The sequence below is a fragment of the Aulostomus chinensis genome, chromosome 10 (assembly GCF_037954235.1).
Source record: "Aulostomus chinensis isolate RoL2024-O1b breed Wild chromosome 10, RoL_Achi_v1.0, whole genome shotgun sequence".
In the NCBI taxonomy this organism is placed as follows: Eukaryota; Metazoa; Chordata; class Actinopteri; order Syngnathiformes; family Aulostomidae; genus Aulostomus; species Aulostomus chinensis.
In genome coordinates, this window is record NC_141329.1 from 18686454 (window position 1) to 18708904 (window position 22451).

General features: G+C 39.4%; 1 protein-coding gene across 1 annotated transcript; it reads right to left on the reverse strand.

Annotated features, from left to right (window-relative positions):
- Positions 1-12801: 12801 nt before the first annotated feature.
- Positions 12802-21564, reverse strand: calm3a (calmodulin 3a (phosphorylase kinase, delta)). The gene is made up of 6 exons (XM_086216256.1): positions 21341-21564; positions 18499-18529; positions 17248-17391; positions 16538-16644; positions 14785-14920; positions 12802-14566 (listed from the first exon to the last, which is right to left on the reverse strand). Exons 1-6 carry the CDS (start codon positions 21341-21343, stop codon positions 14538-14540), a joined length of 450 nt encoding a protein of 149 aa, XP_086072382.1. The 5' UTR covers positions 21344-21564; the 3' UTR covers positions 12802-14537.
- Positions 21565-22451: the final 887 nt, after the last annotated feature.

A 22451-nucleotide genomic window follows, 5' to 3' on the forward strand; every position in this document is an offset into this window, starting at 1 on the left:
AGGGGCCCATGAGGACTTGTCTGTGCTTGGATTGTTTGCCCTGTCAGTTTAGAAATATGCAATCCCTCTTTTTGGAAGTATTTGGTTTGGCAGTGTCCATTCCTGGTCTCTAAAATGGTGTTCTGGACAGTGCTTATATTGTCTAATTTACATGTTATGCAGCCTTTTGTCAACCTTTGTGGACCAGCCCACTTCTTCAAGATAAAAGACAAGAAAACAAGTTGTTCTTCCTCCATGCACACAGCATTATTTAAGCAGCCTTTGGCAAAATACCTGCATGGTAAATGCTTGAACAGCGTGTGTATTTATGAGCTTTGGAAAGGACTAGGCTCCAAGACATCTGAATATTCCTGAATATGCTGGGGAGAGTGTGATGAACAAAAATGGAGCGAAAAGATGTCAAGGACACCATCAGGGAACCTAAAACAGCAGGTGCGACAAAATGAAATTGATCTCCGGCTAAAAGAAATACTACAACGAAAAACGTATTTTGACAAAAGAGGGAGAGTGTTATTGTAATTAGTCATGCAGAATGTCGACATCCACAGTGCTGTCGATCATTGGATTCATGTTAGGCCGGTGGAAAGGATGCTACTTCATATTGATTAGGAATCATAAACAGATTTTAAATATGTAAAGAATTGATTACCTGGGTTTAGGTAGTCATATTGCTCTCTAACTCTTGCTCCAGACACCTCACATCACTACACGAATTCATTTACCAAAAAAATTGGATAAAAAAGACACAGTAGCCCAATATTGTAATGCTTGTGTTTTCCAGTTTTTAGTGACAGTTTCATTTTGAATTTTTTTTCTTTTTTGTCCCACCTGCCTTAATTCCTGCCTTTGTCAGTTTCCTATCTTCTGTTCTACAATCTCAATCTCTTCCTGCTCTCTTGTTAGTTGTAGGTTCTTCCCCGCCCTCCTGTTCTCTTACCTCTTTGTTGTGTGATGGGTTTAGCCTGTAATTTAATTTGGTTTCATCTCTATGTGTTTTGCTCCCCCTGTGCCTGCGTGGGTTCTCTCTGGTACTCCAGCTTCCTCCCACAGTCCAAAGACATCAAGAGGGTACGAGGCTGATTGATACTCTAAATTGACTGTAGGTGTGACTGTGAGTGTGAATGGTTGTCTGTCTCTATGTGTTGGCCCTGTGATGGACTGGTGACCTGTCCAGGGTGAACCCTGCCTCTCGCCTGAAGGCTGCTGGGATAGGCTCCAGCCCCCCCTCCCCCCCCCACACACACACTTTTGCTAGATGTTTATCAAGATCCTTTATTTGATTCTGACTGAAAAATTCTGATTTCACATCTACTAGTCATACTGTCTATATTATTGTAATGTGATAAGGGATTTACGTGGTGTATTTATTTAACATTCCTTGTGACATCAGACTGTGCCTAAACAGTTTCGCAAACTTCCAGTAAGTCATCGGTGCGTGTTATTTCACGGTCATCATCATAGTTCAAATCAGGGAAAGCAAAAATCAATCATCTGTATCCGTCATCTGAGATGAAATACATTTTTTCGACACTGTCACCAAACAGGCATATTCATGACACCGGCCTATCAGTGGCAATATTTGTCTGTTCTGTACATCTCAAATAGAAATCACGAGCACCACAACTCTGCCAAAAAAAGCCACAGCTGATTTGTGGCTTTTCAGAAATAAGTTGGTCCAACAATTTGATGAACTTGTGGGAACAAGTGTGGGGGTGACTTATGGCTTTCCTCCATGGCCACTCTGTTGCTCTGTGGCAGCTGTAGCAAGGAAGTGATGGCACATAGTGTGTTTATAGTGGTACTGCCCATAAAACAAGCCAGGCTGGCAGCTTAAACACAACACACAAATGTTCAAACACCAACATGACAGCACACATTCCTATTACTGTTTGTGAACTACCAACTGAGGCACAAACACTTGGTACATTAACACACATCGATTGGATACACAAGCACGTTGCAGTGGCAGCACACTCTCAAATTACAATGCAACCTGCTTTATTGTTTGTATTCATGTGTTATTACATTTTTTTAAAGAAATAAAAAGGTGTAAAGTATTCTGAAGGGATTTGTAAAACACACTAATCTGGGCCTCGTGGCACCAGCCAGGACTTAGAAAAGCAAAACAAAAAATGAAAATGTAACACAATCTAAAATATAAATGAATCAGCAACCAGATAATCCAAACACACACACACACACACACACACACACACACACACACACACACACACACACACACACAGGTTACATAATGTGACATAATATTGGAAATATTCTGACCTGTGTTTTATCTTTTAGCTCCCAAACAAAAGTTTGGATCTAAACATCTTACTGGAGATGTCTGGATCCAAACTTTTGTTCGGAAGCTGATATATTTCCTGCGTAAATATAACAAAGGCCTTGCTTTGACAGAATGAGTGAACACGATTCAACTGTATGATAAATGGAATAAAAGTGTGTGTGTGTGTGTGTGTGTGTGTGTGTGTGTGTGTGTGTGTGAGTGTGTGTGTGAGTGTGTGTGTGTGTGTGTGTGTGTGTGTGTGTGTGAGTGTGTGTGGGCGTGTCTCATGTCATCATCTCCTTCCTTCAGTTGAATTCCAGAAGAAAATGAGGTTTCTACTGACTCACTGTAATTATTGTGGGTGTCTCATGCTAACCTCTGGTGGTTTTCCGTCAGTAAAAACATCTGCGTTTAATTCCTGGATTGAATTTGAATGGTGTCTTTTAATTGGGAGCAATTGAAGTAATTTTCAAAAACAGCATCCAAATCATTGTAAGAAATAAAATTGAATCTAACTCCTCTTCAAGAAAATTTAAAAACAAAAAAAAAGCTGAGACAAAATTCTGTCTTGACTGTTTTTGTCTGATTCTGTCAATCCTTTATGAAAGAAGAATGTTACCAAGGACACAAACTTGAAATTCAGATGATTGCAATCAAAAATTTGGAAACGTCCTGGTACATATTTATTCATTGCCAGGGAGGTTTATGTTTTCAAGAGTGTTCCATCGTCTGTCTTTTGGCAGGATTACTCAAAAAGCAAAGGACGAATGTGTCAAATGTGACCCATGAGTCCAAAGATGAATGTGTCAAACTCTGGAGCAGATCTGAGTCATTGGGCAGATCCAGGATGGACCACTTTCACTGATGTTTTGATGAAGCCAATTGGGAAATTTACAAAATGAGGTTTGAGTAAGCGGCATTACATCCAGAGAACGAGAAGGATGTGACAGTCAGTGGTATAAACGTACTATTTACACTCAATTACTGTCAAGATATGTACAGGTATTTGCATTTTGGAGGACTTTGTAATTTTAGATGCTGGAATCATTAGTCCGCAACATGTATCTGATTACTTAGCGGCATGGCTCAGGGGTGGAGTGGCTGTCAACCGGAGGGTCGCTGGTTTGATCCTCAACCCCAGTGACCATGTCAAAGCGTCCTTGAGCACGATACTGGACCCATAATTGCTCCTGATGAGTAGGTTGGTGCCTTGCATGGCAGCCTCCACCATCAGTGTGTGGGTGTGTGTGTGAATGGGTGAATGAGATGACACTGTAAAGTGCTTTGAGTGCCGCTAAGGTAGAAAAGCGCGATATAAAATTGAGTCCATTTACTTTCAACACCAATTTGCTTGCGTCATAAAACCCTTTTTACTTTCAAATTTGAAGTCTAGGTGGCACGGTGGTGCAGTGATCAGCACTGTGACCTCACAGCAAGAAGGTTCTGGGTTTGACTCCTGGCTTGGGCACAGGATCTTTCTGTGTGGAGTCTCCATGTTTTCCCTGTGCCTATGTGGGTTCTCTCTGGTACTCCAGCTTCCTCCCACAGTCCAAAGACATCAAGAGAGGACGAGGCTGATTGATACTCTAAATTGACTGTAGGTGTGACTGTGAGTGTGAATGGTTGTCTGTCTCTATGTCTTGGCCCTGCGATGGACTGGTGACCTGTCCAGGGTGAACCGCACTTCTTTCCCAAAAAGCCACTGGGATAGGCTGGGTGAATGACATGACACCTTAAAGCTCTTTGAGTTCCGCTAAGGTAGAAAGGAGCTACATAAAAATGAGACCATTTACCTTCTTTTCTTTTTTTTATTTATGCCCAAGAATTTGAGAATTCCTATGATTCATTTAAGCATCAATTTAACCACCCTGACACACTTGCTTTTACTAAAACACTTATTCTGAATTCCATCAGAATTTCAGGTGGAAACTACAGGTGGAAAACTCTTTTTATGCACACAAATAGAAGCATGAGAGGGTTCCCTTTCACTTTGTACCCTTTCTGTTAGTCAGAAGCGGACATCTGACCTCATGAAGACCAAAACTGTCCCACTGAGACAACAAATATACCTTAACTTATAAGTAGTCAAACTGTGCAGTGTTGCATTTTGAAGTCTGACAAAGGCATGAAATCTATACTGTATCAAAACATTTTTAAAAGGGTAACATTATTCGTTCAACTGTGACATTTTAGCAAGACTTTGTACATCAAGACCTTTGCAATATGATTAAAAAAAATGATACATTTAAAAGTAAAATCCATTATAAAAAACACATTTTCTCGGTTAGGACAAAACATGTCAACAGATTTGAAAAAATGTTAGGTAAATCTTTGTCTTTCCAATAACAACGATGCATGCATTGCATTTTATTGCATTGTATTTTTGAAAACGTGAAAAGAACATTCAGTAACACACCCACATATTACAGGAATGGAACATTGGAAAACAAACTGGCCTTCCCAATTGTGCAGCCAGTACACCAGTACATATGAGCCATGCAATGATCCAGGCCTGGGTTGGTTTATTGTGACATGATGTAACTTGATTCATCATGGAAATCTTTGCTAACATCTCTGTTTTTGAGGCATTTTGCTTGCAAAAAAGTGAGAAAAAAAACTCAGCCAACATTAGGCAAGGATGTTTTTCATTCTAGTCTGATTCCAACAAATCACAGGAAAAAAACTAATTAAATGAATGGAGAGACAGTGTGACAATGCCCCCATCGATGAGGGGGCCGCTGCTTTGAGTATGAAAAGGAATGCGATCTCTGTTATTGCTGATATGGTCTTCACATCTCAAGTCAATGAAACAACTATTGCAGAATAGGGACGTCAGACAGCACCATTATAATCCATATTAGAGTGTGGTGGGGATACATAAATGGAGCTATGAACTAACTGGTGGGAAATTGCTGCAAAGGTAAAATCACTATTAGCCAACATCCATCCCTCCATTTTTAAACGCTCATCCTGTTAGGTCCATCACAGGGCCAACACATAGAGACAGACAACCATTCACACTCACAGTCACACCTACGGTCAATTTAGAGTATCAATCAGCCTCGTCCCCTCTTGATGTCTTTGGATGGTGGGAGAAGCTGGAGTACCAGAGAGAACCCACACAGGAACAGGAAGAACAAGCAGACTCACACAGAAAGCCCCCGTGCTCGAGCCTGGAACCTTCTTGCTGTGAGGCGCTAACCACTGCACCACCGTGTCGCCTACTATTAGTCACATCTAATTAAAATATTTTAATATTCCAAGAAGCTATATACAATTGGCAAACCGCTTCAAAAACAATAACACAACAAAAAGCTGATGTGGGTCATTTATGAAGTAGCATTCAAGGAAACCATCTCAGTCTGACAACAGTACACAAATGCATCACGTACGTCTCCTTTCATCTGTTTTCTGTTATTACATACATAACTTTTCCCATCAAGTTGGACAACTAAGTGTGAAACCACATTTATACAGTTTGTTGTATCGAGCTGTGCCAGTGAGCTTTCACATTTGACCCTAAGAATGAACCAACACATGAACTGTGAGCATTTAAAAAAAAAGACGTACATCTGCTGCATTCTGAGGGAAATGTTAGTTATGTGTCACAAGGTGAAACCACCAAAGTGAAATATCACTTCAACTGTTCTCTTGTCTTAAAGAAATAGTTGTTGTAGATCCCCTCCCTGCTCGTGCTGAAAGGAAGTTCTCACTTCTCTTTCCATTCTGTTTGCTTTTTCCTACGAAATGCTAAAGTTCAAGACACGATCAAGGGAAGTTCCCTGGTGTCTGCTCTCAGGAAACATCAATATTCTTGTCTGACTCACAATATGTAGAAGTCATGGTATCTGAAAACGGTTATTTCCAAGACAGAAAAAGTTTATGGAGATAAATAAAGCCACAGGTTTTCTGATAAAGTATTGAAATTTGCTTCATGTGGTTCGATTAAATGACAAAAATCCTCCTTTGGTTAATGTTAGTTTAGGTTTGTAAATGGTAACGTGGTATAAAACCACATAGCTTGTCACTAATTTGAGGTTAATTCATGCATTTAGATTTTAGAAGATTTCTCTCATTATTGTTTATGTGCTAATAGATTTTTGAAAATGTGGTCGTGAGATTTCTTTACAAAACAATGAAAACTTTGGGGTTGGAAAGAAAGTGATTAACTCGGGGACTTACAGTATCATACACAATACGAACAATAACAAACATTTAATGCAGCGACCATTGAAGTTATTGTACATATTATATGTTCCATAAACTTAGCAGTTCATTAATGACCTCAGAAACAACATGGATTTGTTTTCTCACTTATATGTCACAGTCCTCATCAGCAGATGGAACTGAGTTGTCATGAAGGCTGTTAACTTCATATTATTGTGGGAACTTTTATGTTGACCACTTTGACTTGAAGTTTGATCTTGAAGACTCAGACTTGAGACTGCAGAGCTTGAATTGAATTCACTTTACTAACATTTAAACATGAACTGCACTCAACCAGTACATGTTTTTGACAGTTCTCAAAGTGTTGCTATAACTTCAGGATCTTGTATTCTTAAAAAATATGTAATTGAGAAATGATATGGTGGTATGAAAGTGGGGCGGCATGGTGGTGCAGTGGTTAGCACTGTCGCCTCACAGCAAGAAGGTTCTGGGTTCAAGCCCTGGGTCATCTTTCTTTGTGGAGTCTCCATGTTCTCCCTGTTCCTGTGTGGGTTCTCTCTGGTACTCCAGCTTCCTCCCACAGTCCAAAGACATCAAGAGGGGACGAGGCTGATTGATACTCTAAATTGACTGTAGGTGTGACTGTGAGTGTGAATGGTTGTCTGTCTCTATGTGTTGACCCTGCGATGGACTGGCGACCTGTCCAGGGTGAACACCGCCTCACGCCCGAAAGCTGGCCCCCCCGCAACCCGTAACAGGATAAGCAGAAGAAAATGGATGGATGGCATTAAAGTGCACCCTGGCCAGTTCGATCAAGAAAATTTGGAAACCATTGTGGTCTGCAATTCTAAAAATCCCCAGAGGAACTTTCTCCCAATCAAAAATAATAACATTTGTAGAACAGATTAAGGCCACTGGAGGATTTGCTGTATCACCATTGTTCTTCTCTTCCAGCTCATCAATTCCTTTTATTGATCTAAGAAAATGGTTTTCAGGGGATGACTTATCTACCTTTACTAAGTTAATTTTAATGTAGAAATGTCTGTGCAAAACACTCACAAGTAATCTCACAAGAATGCCTGAAACACTGCAAAGACAGTTTATAAAATGTAATAATTTTATTCTGACAGAATACAAATCTTCTAACTCAAGATGTGGAATTAACTCATGACTGATGACTCAGGAAGACAATGATTTTTATCAGGCATCAAGAAGGTCTTTATGTCTTAATCTCTAAACTGACTCAGAAGAGATAACAAAAAACAGAATCTTTGTAACCAGAAATAGAAATAGCCATCATCAACTGGAAATCGGTTTCAAACTATACTGAGGAAGTGAAACAATGAGTTGCTCAGCTGAAGTGAGATAAAATCACCTCACATTTACTTTCACCTCTGCAGTGAGCAGTACTTCATTCAAATGACAACAAGAGGAGATCCGTGTTGCGGTTAAGGATCTGATGGTGTTGAACCATGAGGGTTTTTTTTTTTTTTTTTCCATTTTCATCGGTAAGTATTGTTAAAACCATGGGACAGATGCAAAATATAAACTGAAAGGATATGAGGTAACCACGGTGAGAAGAGTCAGACAACTGATTTGGACACATTTAAATGAATTAACATTATTTAAAGCTCAACCATACAAGTTATTTGAACTGTGAAACATTTAAATTACTTTCAGATTCCAATTTTACGTTGATCATATTGTCATACGGACAAAGACTTAAATTATTAACTGTTGTTCTTTATGGATCGAGCTATGCAGACATCAGTGACGATATACCAGCGCCGAGCACGATTACATGTGGCTTCAAACAAAAGGCAAGAAAAGTGATATTATTTTTGGAAGTTTTCCTCAGTCAGTCTGTCAGTTCTTAAAAATGTGTGTATCCTTCTCATAAAATGCCCTAAAAGTATGCGTTTCCTGTTTGTTTAAATATATTTTTATGCATCAATATCACCATATTCCCATCAGACATTTCCACGATCTGATTAAGCATCCCTGAGCTGAAGTTTGTACCCGGTGAAAACATAAATCAACAAAAATACTCATGAGAGGTGTGAGTAGAGGCTTGTAGATACTGTCAGTCTGACGGAGAGTGGTAGATGCTTCACAGGACAAGGCACGACAGCAGTTTTGTATTAGTAACTCAAGTATTTTTGTGTGTATATAACTGACTAATCATATGTATTCAGACAGCCTTAACAGTATCTATTATAAAAATTCAGATGGTAAAATCTTTTCTTTTGTCAACATCATAGACGTACCTGTAGAAAACGGCAAACTAGACTTATCTAGCTAATAATAGTTGAAGGTGTGTATGACATTTTGGGCAGATATTACTTTATAAACCACTCTGTATGTTTGTTTCCACTGATTAAGTAGCCTGTTCTGTATCTTTTCATTTTAGTTTATTTCTAGTCAACTCACTGCTGCCAAATGTCATGTGGTAGTTTATTCTGAGCGGCCAGAGAACAAAGAAAGAGTAGATATATGGTGTCCAGGATTGAGCAGTAGCACAATGTTCAGACGCGGCATCATGGGATGGTGTGAGGAGTGTAATGCAAAAGAAAATGCCTCACACGTCAGAAACCACAGTGTAAACATTGTATTCAAACATATGAATCCTAATATAGGTACAAAGCTGGGGATTTTGAATTGCGCAATGTGGTTTACATAACAGCCCTCCCAACCCACCGCCCATCCACCCCCACTCCACCCAGATGGAGCCGGAATGAAAGGAATAGTCTGGATTTCTCAAGCAGATGGGTGATTGGGTTACACTGCAAATTTTGCAATGCAAAGAGCACACAACTATGGGTGATGGGTGTGGTGCGCCCAAACACAGGAATGGCTTACATACATTTTATGCAGACACATTCATTCCTACTCTTTATTTGAAAATGTAAATTTGTAAATAATCATATTTGTTAATTATCAGGAATCAGTTACTGGTTATTCAGCTGCCTTCAATTGCAGACCGGAATCAAAACCTTACAAGTTTGAGTTTGATTTAACTGCACCACCTGGTGTTGAAGGGACTATACAATTAATGGCTACAATCGTGCATTTTCATGTTGTATGACTCAGGCTTTAAAGCGGTGTTCCTTAGACATGGAACTGTGCAGTAGGTGCTCTTTGCAAACTCTCCACCTTTTAACTCTACTGTGTTATTTAATAATAAATGCTCTCCACTATTCCCTTGTAGTCAACGTGTATATTTACATTTGTATTTTTATTATATATGTTTAAAATACATGGAATGAAGAGCTTGTTTATTACATGAAGTCTCACCCTAAAATCAAAATTCAAAATTCACGAACGGACTGGAAAACTATCCAGAAGTAGCGGTTTATCCACGCCAAATTTATCTATAACAACTGCTTCATTCTCCAAATGGCAGGTCAAACAGATGCAAGGTTGCTGTCCAGTTCTAAATTGAGCTGGATACTGGTGGTGGTGGTGATGGTGACATTTTTGACCCAGGACCCGTTAAAGTAACAGCAGTGGTGTGGGAGGTTGATTTGTCCCGGCTGCTGCTACTCTTAGTGGAATGTCAATGCTAGTGCCAGAGTTGGCGGATCCTGATCCTGCAGCTGCGCCTGTCAAGTAACCTTTGTCATATTCATCACCTGATGTAGGTGAGCTTTCACTGGTATTTAATCTTATTTAAAATTGCACAGAAAATCATTTGATCTTTTTAATCATGCCAGCCTTAATCTAATGAACGTCAGGTGATTTACCTACTTTTTAACACAACTTGTTACATGGCACCCAAGGAACCAGGTCCAGTGGATGACTCCCGGGCCAACATGGACCACAGTTATCCAACTCAAGGACCTGTGTTTTGTTCTTCAGCACTGGGATTTGTGGTTTTGTGTTATTTCAACATACATATTACTCTGGCAAGCTTGTCTTCCATCATCCACATCACCCGAGAGCTGCATATGGAGAGCTTTGTCATGCTAACTGTTAGCTAAATTGATGAGCTTTTTAACTGTATACCAAAGTCAAGGATGTTATCATGATGGGAAATAACTAAACTAATTCCTGCTGTTTCTTTTAACAGCATCAGTGACAGACAGAACTCCCTGGAGGTCCTTGAGTTTGATAGTTGTGGTCCATGTTGGCCAGGGAGGATCCTCCACTTGACTTGCCTGGGTCCCATGGCAGCTGTGCCAGCTACAGTGCAACTGTTTTATTGTCACTTTCTTAAAATAATTGCCTCAGTCCTTTTTTGTTGTTGTTTTGTTTTGCCTAAAACAACTCCTTATGATGTTTAGTCCCCAGTTTTTTTGTGTTTTCTGAAAAACTTGAAAAAAAAATTATTGAGGCCATCATTTTAAGTAGGCGACAATATTAAAAAGTTGTTTCAGGTCCTATTGCTATTTTATAAAAGTCCAAACACAGCAATAGAGGCACATAGAATAAAGATGAGTAATGCGGAGGAGGTGGAGGAAGTTAGTCACAGATAAACCACCAATCTGGGATACTGAGGAGCAAAAACTAATGTAACAGCTCATGTGAGGAACTGTCGCCTCCTGCTGGTACGGAGAGTAACTGCACCTAACTTGTGGAAATCTGATACCAGCTATGCTAAGAAAAGGACAGAATTCCAAAAACAAATAGGAGGGACATCAAAAACTTTATGTGGCCAACAAACCTATCAACACATGTGCAAAACCTGTTTTATCCACAAACGTGTAAATATCATTGTACACGTGTTTGTCATGGTGAAACTGTTTACGATTTAAAAACCTATAATCTTTTTTGTAAAATTGAAATACACGTTTACAGATTACATTGTGTGTATTTGTAAATCGTTTGGTATTTTGTTGATATAACTTTACAGAACATAAATATCAAAATATGTGGGTTTTTTTTATCTATGGGACAGTGAGATATTTGTGGGTCATTGTACGCACAACTAAGTCCAATAAAGTCGTCCGTAAACTGAGAGTGCTGCTCATGAGGCCAACACACCAATGCCGGTGTGAGCACCTCCACCAGAGAGGGATAATCATGCCTGCGTGTGTGATGCTGCAAGTCTAATTGTCCTGCTGAGTGTGTACCCACTTCCTAATTCGTTTATCTACTTACTCGTAGCACACAGGAATAGCATGTAGACACACATCCAATCACATCTACCCATATAGATACACCCTCGTCTCATTGGCTCTTGATTTCGCCTGTCAGCGGGAAAACGATGGTATCTGGAGTGTGTGGGTAAGAGGTCATGACCCCAGCTGACCCGGATTACTACTGGTTCCTGTAATGATCCCATGAGTCACTAAATATAATCTGGGCCTGGTACAGTTTCTTTAGTTAGGGGGACTTGACCCTGACCCAATCTGAGACTGTCTGCTTCTGGATGGGATTAGCACACCTTTCTGGCACACTGTATGGGAGACATTCTGGTGCATATAATTGTTTGTTGTTCAAATATTAATGTTATTTTTCTTTTATGAAGAAGGAATGGTGCACTCATATTTAAAGTGGGCAATACTCGTAAATAAACCATAAATGTGGAAGTTTGCATTTCATGTTCCACTGTATTTTAATGCTCAAACTGTTGAAACTTTTTTTCTATTTTTCTCTAAAATGAAAGTCTCTACATTGTGGTTTTCCTTGTCTGGTGTGAGATGCTTTAAATTTCGAATATGCTCAAAAGGTGCAGTGTACCGCTGAGTTACTAAAACTCATGGTGCCATGTAAAAGACTTATTTTAATCCATGAATAAAAAAAATAAAAAATAAAGGTTGGCCGTGTGTTGTATCCCCTCCAGATATATTTTAACATGACAAACATTATCTACTCAGAGTAACAGTTTCTGTTAATGGTTTAAAATCATTAAAATGACATCTTTTCATCTGTAACGGGAAGTTCTCTGAATTTATTAGAGCACAAATATTTGTCATTGTATAACAGCAACTGCTGTATACAGCGGGCTTTATTCCTATGTTCATTTGCACAAATGTGTTCTCAGTCACTTTATTTTACACCGGAAAAGCAAAGCCTGTGGCTGGAACTCCACATCTGACATCTATTGTGAACTCTTTGTAACATTCAGTTTACAAGCTTGAAAGCCTGGAGCAAAAAGTTCCATTAAGCGATCAGGCTTTGCTTCCTGTCTGTAAAACTAAGCTGAGGGTTTGAAAAAAAAAAGGCCAATTATGTCCTGAATGGGAATTCAATTCAAAATTTTACGTGCAAAAAATGTAATACCATCAGAAAATTGCACAGCCATTTATGGTCAAAATACACTAAAACGTCATTCAGATATTAAAAAAAAAAAAAATCAAATATATTCATGTTAAGACTCTACAAATAACATGGAAATGCAGGTGAAGTAAAGCTCAGTTAGTTTATTGATTTATGGAAAATATATCACATCTTTACATTTTTGAGACGCCATCAGAAGATAACAGTCCATCACCACTTACTTTCCAATACCTGAATCAAAGGTAACCAATTCATAAGCCTCAAACACAGAGTATTATTAACTTTTGCTCTTTGAGGAATCAAATAGATATCCCCAATAATCTGAAATTTAGCAAACTTCAAAACCCAAAATCTGAAACCAATCTCATAATCTAAAGCAGAATTTATCGCTACAACCCCATTTCTACCCCATCTGAAGTATCCATTCTAAAAGCCCTAATGAAACACGTCACCCCAACCACATGTAGTATTTGTGAATATACAGTATATGTATTCTGTTCAGCAAAACAGCAAGCGGATTGAAGTTGGAATCACTGGACTACAAATAGAAGATCAGACACCAACAAGGACGAAAAATAAGGGAAACACGAGTTGTTATAGCAGCAGCAGCAACAACAGGAAAATTTGGTTTCTTTTTCTTCATTCAGAACAAAAACCTTTTGTAATATCCACATAAGTGCAAATATGTTCATCTGCATGTATTCTAATATGTTATTATATCAAGTAGATTTATTATTTTCTAATGAACTACGAGTCTTGCGAGAAGGTTGAGGCGTTTTTAGAGTAATTATGGCACATTTCAAAAACTAAAAGAGAAAAACGTCACAGGTCATTTACTACAACAATAGGCAATGCAAACTTTACGACACACTAATATATAGAGATATATTTTGTGACCAAAGTTTGTCATCAATACATTAATATTTGATAACACATTTATAAAGCATTACATCAATATTGTATCATCAGAATATCTGTTTGCAGAACAAAATGTATTAACTGCAGTCCTCAAGTGTGTCGGGACAATAATCATCCTGAAGCAACACGTCACACTACTGCCTCTGGTGTTCCAGGCCGTGTAAAGCCCACCACTCAATTTATCATCCCACAGGGGAAAGAAACAAAAAACAAACAAAAAAAAAACAAACAAACAAAAAAAAACCTTCTGCACTTCTCAGTCTTGTTCTCATCCAAACTCTTCAAGGTATAAACGACGCTCATTTCCAACCAAGCACCAATGAACACCACAGACTGCAATTTGCTATTTGCTCTTGAAATAATCAATAGTGACACATATTTTACAGATAATATAGCTATATATTATTGTATATACCTCCACTGTGTACACAATCTGATCTCCATTTCTGATGGAATCAGATCACCTTGTCCAGACAGGAGACCACCACAGTAATGGTGCATGCAAGAGGAGTACATCAAATCGGTGTTGAGAGATTCACCACTGGTGCAAAAGAGGCAATTTTCTTAGTTGAAGAATTTTCGGAAAGAATTTAATAGCCAATTTCTCTAGACGAACTGTGGCATTGGTTCATATCCCCTTGACGTTTCAGTGCTGCGCTTTCCTCTAAATTAATCGTGAGCTGGGTGACTCAGCAGAATCTTGGTCGGAAGTGTGGGCCTTTGGCCCTCTTAAAGCTTGGTCCAGTAACTTCTTCAGGGATTATTCTGTCTGTGTATGCTTAACAGATACCTTAGAAGTAGTCGGATGTTTTTAAGCACAGATTGCAAAATTCTACAGATATTAGGGGGAAGTTTGTTTACCATTTGATAATTGTTCCTTTTTTTGTTCTTAAAGACAGTGATCTTAGGAGGACAAGCAACATTAAGAGAAGTATCAGTGTTCTCTTCACTTGGCAGTCATCATCTGGACAAACTCTGCGAGAAGAAGAAAAGAAAACCGTTACATGACAGCGAGGAGATGGTGGAAAACTGTCGACTGGTTACGATTAGTTTGTGGTATAGTTTAGCCGAACATTGCCTGAGAGTGCAGCATGGGTGGACAGTGAAAACACAAACACATTCAATTGTTGTGGTTAGTCACTGGCATCTGTTGGCCATTAGCAGATGTTTGTGTCAATAAAAGAAGATCTCACCCTCATAGTTGACCTGACCATCGCCATCAATGTCAGCTTCACGGATCATTTCATCCACCTCTTCATCAGTGAGCTTCTCTCCTAAGTTGGTCATGACGTGCCGTAGCTCTGCTGCACTAATGTAGCCGTTACCATCCTGCCGAGGTCACAGAGAAACATGTCAATGTCTTGATGAACCGTTTCGTTTTTTTTTTCCTCCATGACTGCTAAAAGTAAAATATCACTTGACTCTAGGTTTCATGTTCAAGGACAACTTGATCTCAGAGTTGCTGTGCTGACCATGTGAAATCAAATTTAATGTTTTGTTTTGTTTTTTAAAGATATGTTTAAGACACTCGGGCACGGGATCTTTCTATGTGAGTCTCCATGTTCTCCCTGTTCCTGCGTGGGTTCTCTCTGGTACTCCAGCTTCCTCCCACAGTCCAAAGACATCAAGAGAGGACGAGGCTGATTGATACTCTAAATTGACTGTAGGTATGACTGTGAGTGAATGGTTGTCTGTCTCTATGTGTTGGCCCTGCTATGGACAGGCGATAGGCTCCAGCCCCCCCGTGACCCTTAACAGGATAATCGGAAGAAAATGGATGGATGTTCAAGACACTGAAAGAGTAAACAAATCTTTTCTTCAGAAAAACAAGAGAATTTTAGGGCTGATAATGATTTCACCCAGTGACATGATTCTCTTCATTTTTCAAAGTAAAAGGCCGCAAATGTATAAGGAACTATTGTTTCTGTATATATATGAACACACCTGGCATCTCATAATATCAGACCTTCCCAAATTTAAAAAACTACTTAGATACCTCAAAATCTTTAAAAAATTAAGAACTCTATTCTATAATACACCAGGCATGTATGTGGTGTAGGAGGGTGGAGTTGTCGGGTTTTTTTGTTTTTTTACCAGCTACACCAGCTCTTTCTCTGTTGTGTACAAAGGGTATTTTCAGAGGTGTTTTACTGGGAGATTTCAGGCAGGAAAATAGGTCAAAGCACATCGATTTGACTGGATTTGATAGAGGCAGGCAACATAGATAGTCTGTGGCCATCATCTCTGAGGAGCCATCCACAACTTCATCCCTTTAAAACTTTCAAGCGACCTTAGGATTTTGTTGTCTTTGCACATTACTAATCCCTTTTACTTCCAAATATTTAATAGATCTTTTCGGCTATTAATGAAAGCACAAATAGCCCTGTATGCCATTACCATTCACTTATGTATCTTATTTAGATTATTGTTGCAATGTTCCATGAAAGCTCTAAATGAATTAAGCCTTGCACCGCCTCGGTTAGAACAAGGTCTTTCTTTGAACCAGGGTCTCCTTGTTTTCTTTTAGTCAGTTGTGTGTAGTTTTTGCCAAGATAATATACGCTACACTACACACTGTAGCCACACACAGCATAGGGGGAGAAAGAAAGACAGGCTGCAACCAAACAGAGATGTCTGTGCCTGGTGGATTTCACCACTCTTCGCAACTGCCTCAGTGACAGAAACAAACAACAAATTAAATCTCTTCATCTGTGAGATGTTCCTCATCTGGCTATATTTGAATTCTTGAGCTGCCTTGGTAATGAGACAGGAATACACAATACTAGACAACAAACAACCACACATACAACCGTGAGCTGAATCTTTTTCTGAAATAAAAAGGAAAAACACATTCAGTTTGACCAAAGGACAAACCCATCTTTGGCAAAAAAGAAAATAGTAGTTAGTGTGTGCCGTTATTGTTCCAGTCTGCTCAGTATGTCACACCTTGTCGAAGACTCTGAAAGCTTCTCTAATCTCCTCCTCGCTGTCTGTATCTTTCATCTTCCTGGCCATCATGGTCAGGAACTCTGGAAAATCAATTGTTCCGTTGCCTAAACAAAGTCAGAGACACAGAAGTCAGTGTAACTTGTTTTGTCACAGAGTGCTTTTTAAGAAAAAAACTGACCATAATAAATTAGGCAGTCGTTGGGAACAAAACAGGAAATTAAAAACATACATTTTTAGTACTTAAACAGATACAGTTAAAACTGCCTGGCCCACTTGGATAGCTAATCAGATCCACCACAAATGATCTACCATTACAAAAATAATGCTGTTTTTAGTTACTAGTATAGATTAACTAACCAACAAGTTTGTTTTTTTAACTTGAAATACGCAGTTGTGTTGTTTCACTGGACTGCATTACTACATCTTAAGCTCCATATTACCAAACATGTGAGGGGCAGAATAAAGAAGAATTATTTCCCTTGTGACAGTGACAACAACACTTAAATATGATAGCTTAACAAAAACAAATCAATGTCGAGCTTTAGCACTGAATTGCAGGTGTAACTGATGATTTCTTTTACATGAACGTGTGGTGATTTACAGCCAAGCGTTGGTACTAAAGAGCTAAATATCTAAATACTGCAAGTATTTGCAGTTCAAGCAGGAACAGGTAGAACATTCTTGCGCTATGAGCTTTTCATTCTCACCATCAGCATCCACCTCATTGATCATGTCCTGCAGCTCAGCCTCAGTGGGGTTCTGTCCCAAAGAACGCATCACCGTGCCCAGCTCCTTGGTGGTGATTGTCCCATCACCATCCTTGTCAAACAGTGAGAACGCCTCCTTGAACTCTGCACAATTACGCAAAGAATAAGGTTGGTCACAATCATTATAAACTTCATTGACACATCTGAATCTGCGTATGAAGTGTATCCCATTAGACGAAGGGCATACAAACAAAAATCTTCAGAAAAACCTCCAACACGTCTGATGCTCGCATGTTTGTTTGTTTTTCCTTTTTTGAGATAGAAACAACCTAACCTTCCAAAAAACAAAAACAAAACAAAAAACCAAAAAACCAACTGCCACACAATAGCAGCGTCACAGAATCACAGATTTGGCCGATAGGCTGTTTTGCCAATATTTACCAATGTTGATATCGTTTGTGAAGTTAAATTTTTCAAACTAAAAATATGTGCAAAAGCCCATAAATCATGTGTTTTTACAGCAGGGTTTTCGAACACTGATAAGCTAAGACAAACAAACTTGGGCCATTACTAATATGATCATTTTTTGCTGATAACATGCACCCATATGAACACGATGTAAAAGCATGGATTTTGATTCTGACTGCAGGCCTCGGGTAATGGCTTTGCTATGAAATGTTTATTAATTCTCATATCTTTTGGTAATTTTCAGAAAAAAAAGTTAAATTTGCAAAGCATTTCAATGACCAACAGCTCCACTTTCTTTCATCTAACCCATGCAAACGAAAACACACACACACGCACACACACACACTCTACTATGCATTAACATGGCGTGTGCATGACTGATCCAATTTTAAGATGGAAACAAAACATGCTGGACTGATAAAGTCTCATTTATACGGCAGCATAGCCTGAGAAAATGAAGGGGAATTTGTTGCGGAGTTCCAGAACATGTGGCGCTACATAAGGATCTCCAGGATCTGCCTGGAAGCGCTCACACATACTATCAAACACTTTTCTCAAAAACCCTGCTGGTTTCCACTCTAGCTACATCATTTGGGTCTGATTGATGCCTGAGGAAGTCGTATGAATGTAATTACCTAGCTGGTACGACTGGAAACCACTAGCTGACATCCTTGTACATTTTTGGCTCTTTCATCTCTCGGTCACATCTCTCCTGGGTTTGATTACGTACCAAAGAGCTGCGACACCAAAAACCATCCAAACACAGACAAGCTGTGTACTCACCAGCAATCTGCTCCTCAGTCAGCTGATCTGCCTGTCGACAAATAATAACCCATTATTAAAACACTGAAGAAGAAAAAAAAGTAACAGCTTGATCTTGTTTTTTGTTTTTAATATTTTTTGCAACTGCAGAATTTAGCACAAAATTAAATCTTTAAACAACTCCATCATATTAAATTGAAGTGGTTGGTTTAAGTGACTTTATCTGAAAAATATGAACGAATAAACAAAACACATTGATCTCCTGTGTATACTTGTACCTCAGAGGGTATTTAAGAGTGTATGTGATGCCTCTCACAATGCTACATTGATAACAGTCCACAACAATTAGTGATTTCTCACTCACTTTCAACGGAAGCAAGCAATATCACTGTAGTTACAGGTTAACTTTTGCATTCAGTGCATAGAAAGTGTAAAAAATACCATACTGTGCATTATTTAAACATGAAGTGATTTATAAGGCAAAGCTTTGTATGTTACTGAACTTTATGATCCAATTTCAAGCCTACACAGACTGGGTGTTACACTTAAAATACACATTTTGTAATTAAAACCAGACTGAGGATGATGATCCAGCTAAAGATTACAGTTGCAAGGCTCAGGCGATCAAAACAGCTCATATTATATTGCTGATTTAGTGACATGTTTATTACTAGGCAGAGGAATTAGTTGCTGGGTCCAACATTCTATTTCAGACAACATTATATAGATAAGGACATGAAGATGAGCCCACCATGCTCAGAGGCGGGTGACAGCGTTATCTGCTGCTGGGAAATGGGGTTTGCCAATTTTTTTTGCCTGATTAAATAACATAAATAAGTGAGCTGACTACATTCATGCACACATTGATCCAACATGTCACTCTGCCATCCTTGTGAGGTCTTAACAGGCCTGTCTAAGTCAGTCAACATGCCTACTTAAAGCTGAGAAAGTGTGATGAGGGACGGGTATAAATACTCCACCGCCCAAAATACACATGCCTGCTATAATTAGTGAGACACGAACAGGGTCGCCTATGTAGCACACTGAATATACCCACAACTAACCACCTCCTGGTTTTATTGAACAGATGTGAGGCTCATACTATAACCGCTGGGCGAACTGTTGCTAGTCTGTCTTTACTCCTCCATATTATCAGAATGTGATTATCAGACGACTGGGCTTGATTGATGACAACAAGAACTTAACTGCTGTAAGAAACAAACCCTGCAGGCCAATGCTAATACAGCCAGCACAACGGTGAAGTTAGGATAGTTTACACTCTATTGACTTACAGCTAGAGAACTCCTTAAATCAACTGAGGAAGCTCAACAGCATCAAATAAAATGTTTTTTGCATGTGCTCTTGCAGTGCCATGACTGTTGAAAATGAAAGAGATTGAAGCCAACATTTCTGTAGCTGGAGGTGCCGGGTACGCCATGTGTTCTTCGAGTCAATTTCACTGAGTCATCGTGGTGGTGGTGGGGGGGGGGGGGGGGGGGGTGGAGGGATAAAAAAGAAGGGAGCAAGACAGACTGCAGAGTATCTGCTCTGTCCACTGACAACCACTTCCATGGTGCTGAAACAAGCTGGTTGACTGTTAGGGAATGAGTACAGCTGCAGTGCACAAATTGCTGATTTTCTACACAACAGTACACCAAAGATCATATAACCTTTTTAGTGTGTCAACAAGAAACTACAGGGGTTACTGCAGAGAATTTAACAATCATACAGTCAAGACACGCAACTTGTTAGAGCAGCATGTGACTGCATTGTTGTAAGATCCCAGTTTCCACACTAGGCAGATGACAATATGTGGTTGTTTCACAATAAAGAACGACATGAGACACTGAGGGATGGATTTATTTGGGATTTTCGTATAGTTAGTTCCGATTTTGAAGGGTGCACTGCGGATGCTGACAGCTTAATGCACCAAGCATGGTTTGGTTCAATGCGGGGGGATGGGAGGCGCGTAAGGAGGGGTGGCAAAGAGGATCATTCAGCAGGAGCAGAATGCGGTTCAACGTTATGGCGCAATACGTAACGGAGCAGATGCTGTCATGGTGTTTAGTCATATTGAGAAAAACGTTGCAACATCACTTTCCCACACTCCGTCCACGATGATAAACCATCTTTGCTTACTGTGAGCAGCACACAAGTAACTACCTGTGGGCAGTATTCTTATGTAATCGCTATTGGTGGTGGTGATTTCAACGTTTTTTCGCTTGTTGCGCATGTCACACTCCATTCACAACAGCCTGCTGCTGATGTGCCTGCGAGAGGCGCTCACCATGTTGCAGCAACTGGTTATGCAGGATGTATCAACGACATTTCGAAAGACACATACTAATTGCCTTGCAAGATTAACGAGATGGGTTTCAAGATAACGCCGGATGATCTATTTTTACACAGCAGCCCTTTGACCACCACCACGCCCACTCGCAGCAAGCGATAAAAACGCTGCAAGCCTTGCATGGAGCATGACGGTTCCGACCACAAAATTAGCCAGAGACGAATATTCATATTACACAACCTGTTTCTTGTACAAACACGACGCCAGTTACATGCTGCGCAGTCGAGGAATACAATTATCTTTCCTCGGCGACAGAATGCATTACAGACTTCTCATCAAAGAATGGCAAGCTGTGATTAATTGCAATTCCATTATTTGAAAAAGTAATGCTGTTTTAAACTCCAGTATCACAATGCTGCTTCCTGGTGTGGATTTTCAAGTAGATGATACGAAAACAATTATATATTGATGAACAAGAATGGATGCAAAAATGATTACTTGGTTTCAGAGACCGCTTCAACTAGCTAACTATACGCGATAATGTTAACTTAGCTAGCGCTGGCCTGTACTCACCATTGTCCTGTTGACTTGTCAAGCTCCGTGCAGAAGAAAACCGGCTTGAGTAGGATTTTATGTTTAAATTACTGAAGAGGCGGTTGCTCGACTGGAACAGTAAATTAAATTGTATAAAAATCTATTGCGATATATGTTAAGGAACAGGTTCAGACTGAAAGCTACACCGGTGTTGCAGTAGAGTTGCCCGGAAACCCCAACCAAGCAACGCCAGCCTGTCATGCTCCATTTTGACGACTGTATCCCTCCGCCCGTACATATTTTGACCTCGGCGAAGTCTGGATGCATTACCTAAATACTGATTACCACACGCGTAACATTTCCTTAATTGTATGTTTATTTATATTACACGTTCAATGTTTTGGAATTTATAACAAAGTGCGCACATTTGACGACTTAACCATGAGCAAAACCACAATTTTGTTGCACTATAACAAGGAAGCGCGCAATGATACCACCCCCACCACTCCGTCTCGAGCATGGAGATGTATGGAGGATTGACAACGACTATTAAACCGTTGAATCTAGGGCTGTCAGGGGATTAAAAAAACATTCAAATTAATTCCAATTTTGTCATTAATCAGTAGGTATTAATGGCATATACAAATAATGTGGCAAGTATTTAAAATATTTCACATCAAAAAGATTTTGGTAAATGTATGGACAAATGGATAGCCTTAAATATAAAGCTTCAGAGATAGATTTTTTTCCCCCCATTGATTTAGAAAACCTATCACACTTTGTAGGCAGTAATGACCATAGCAATCACAAATACAGTCTAAGTCTGCCCTATAGACTGTCTCAGGCTACAATGATAGTCAGTCTTAGTTAATGTAAAGTGAAAAAGCAAAAACTATTTAATCCTTTTTTATTATTATTTGCAATTTTTAGAGGGTTAGGGAGATTCTATGGATTTTCCAGGCAGATATACAGGAATGCATCCAAAGGGATTGACACGTATTGACAGATATAATGCTGGAAAGGGGAGAAAACCTTTCTGTCGTTCTTGCATCACTGCTTAAACACCATCAACTGCTGCTGAGTCATTTGACGTGAGCATGAATGTGGAGCTACAGGGTATGTTACCCATAGAATCATCACGTGATTTCCT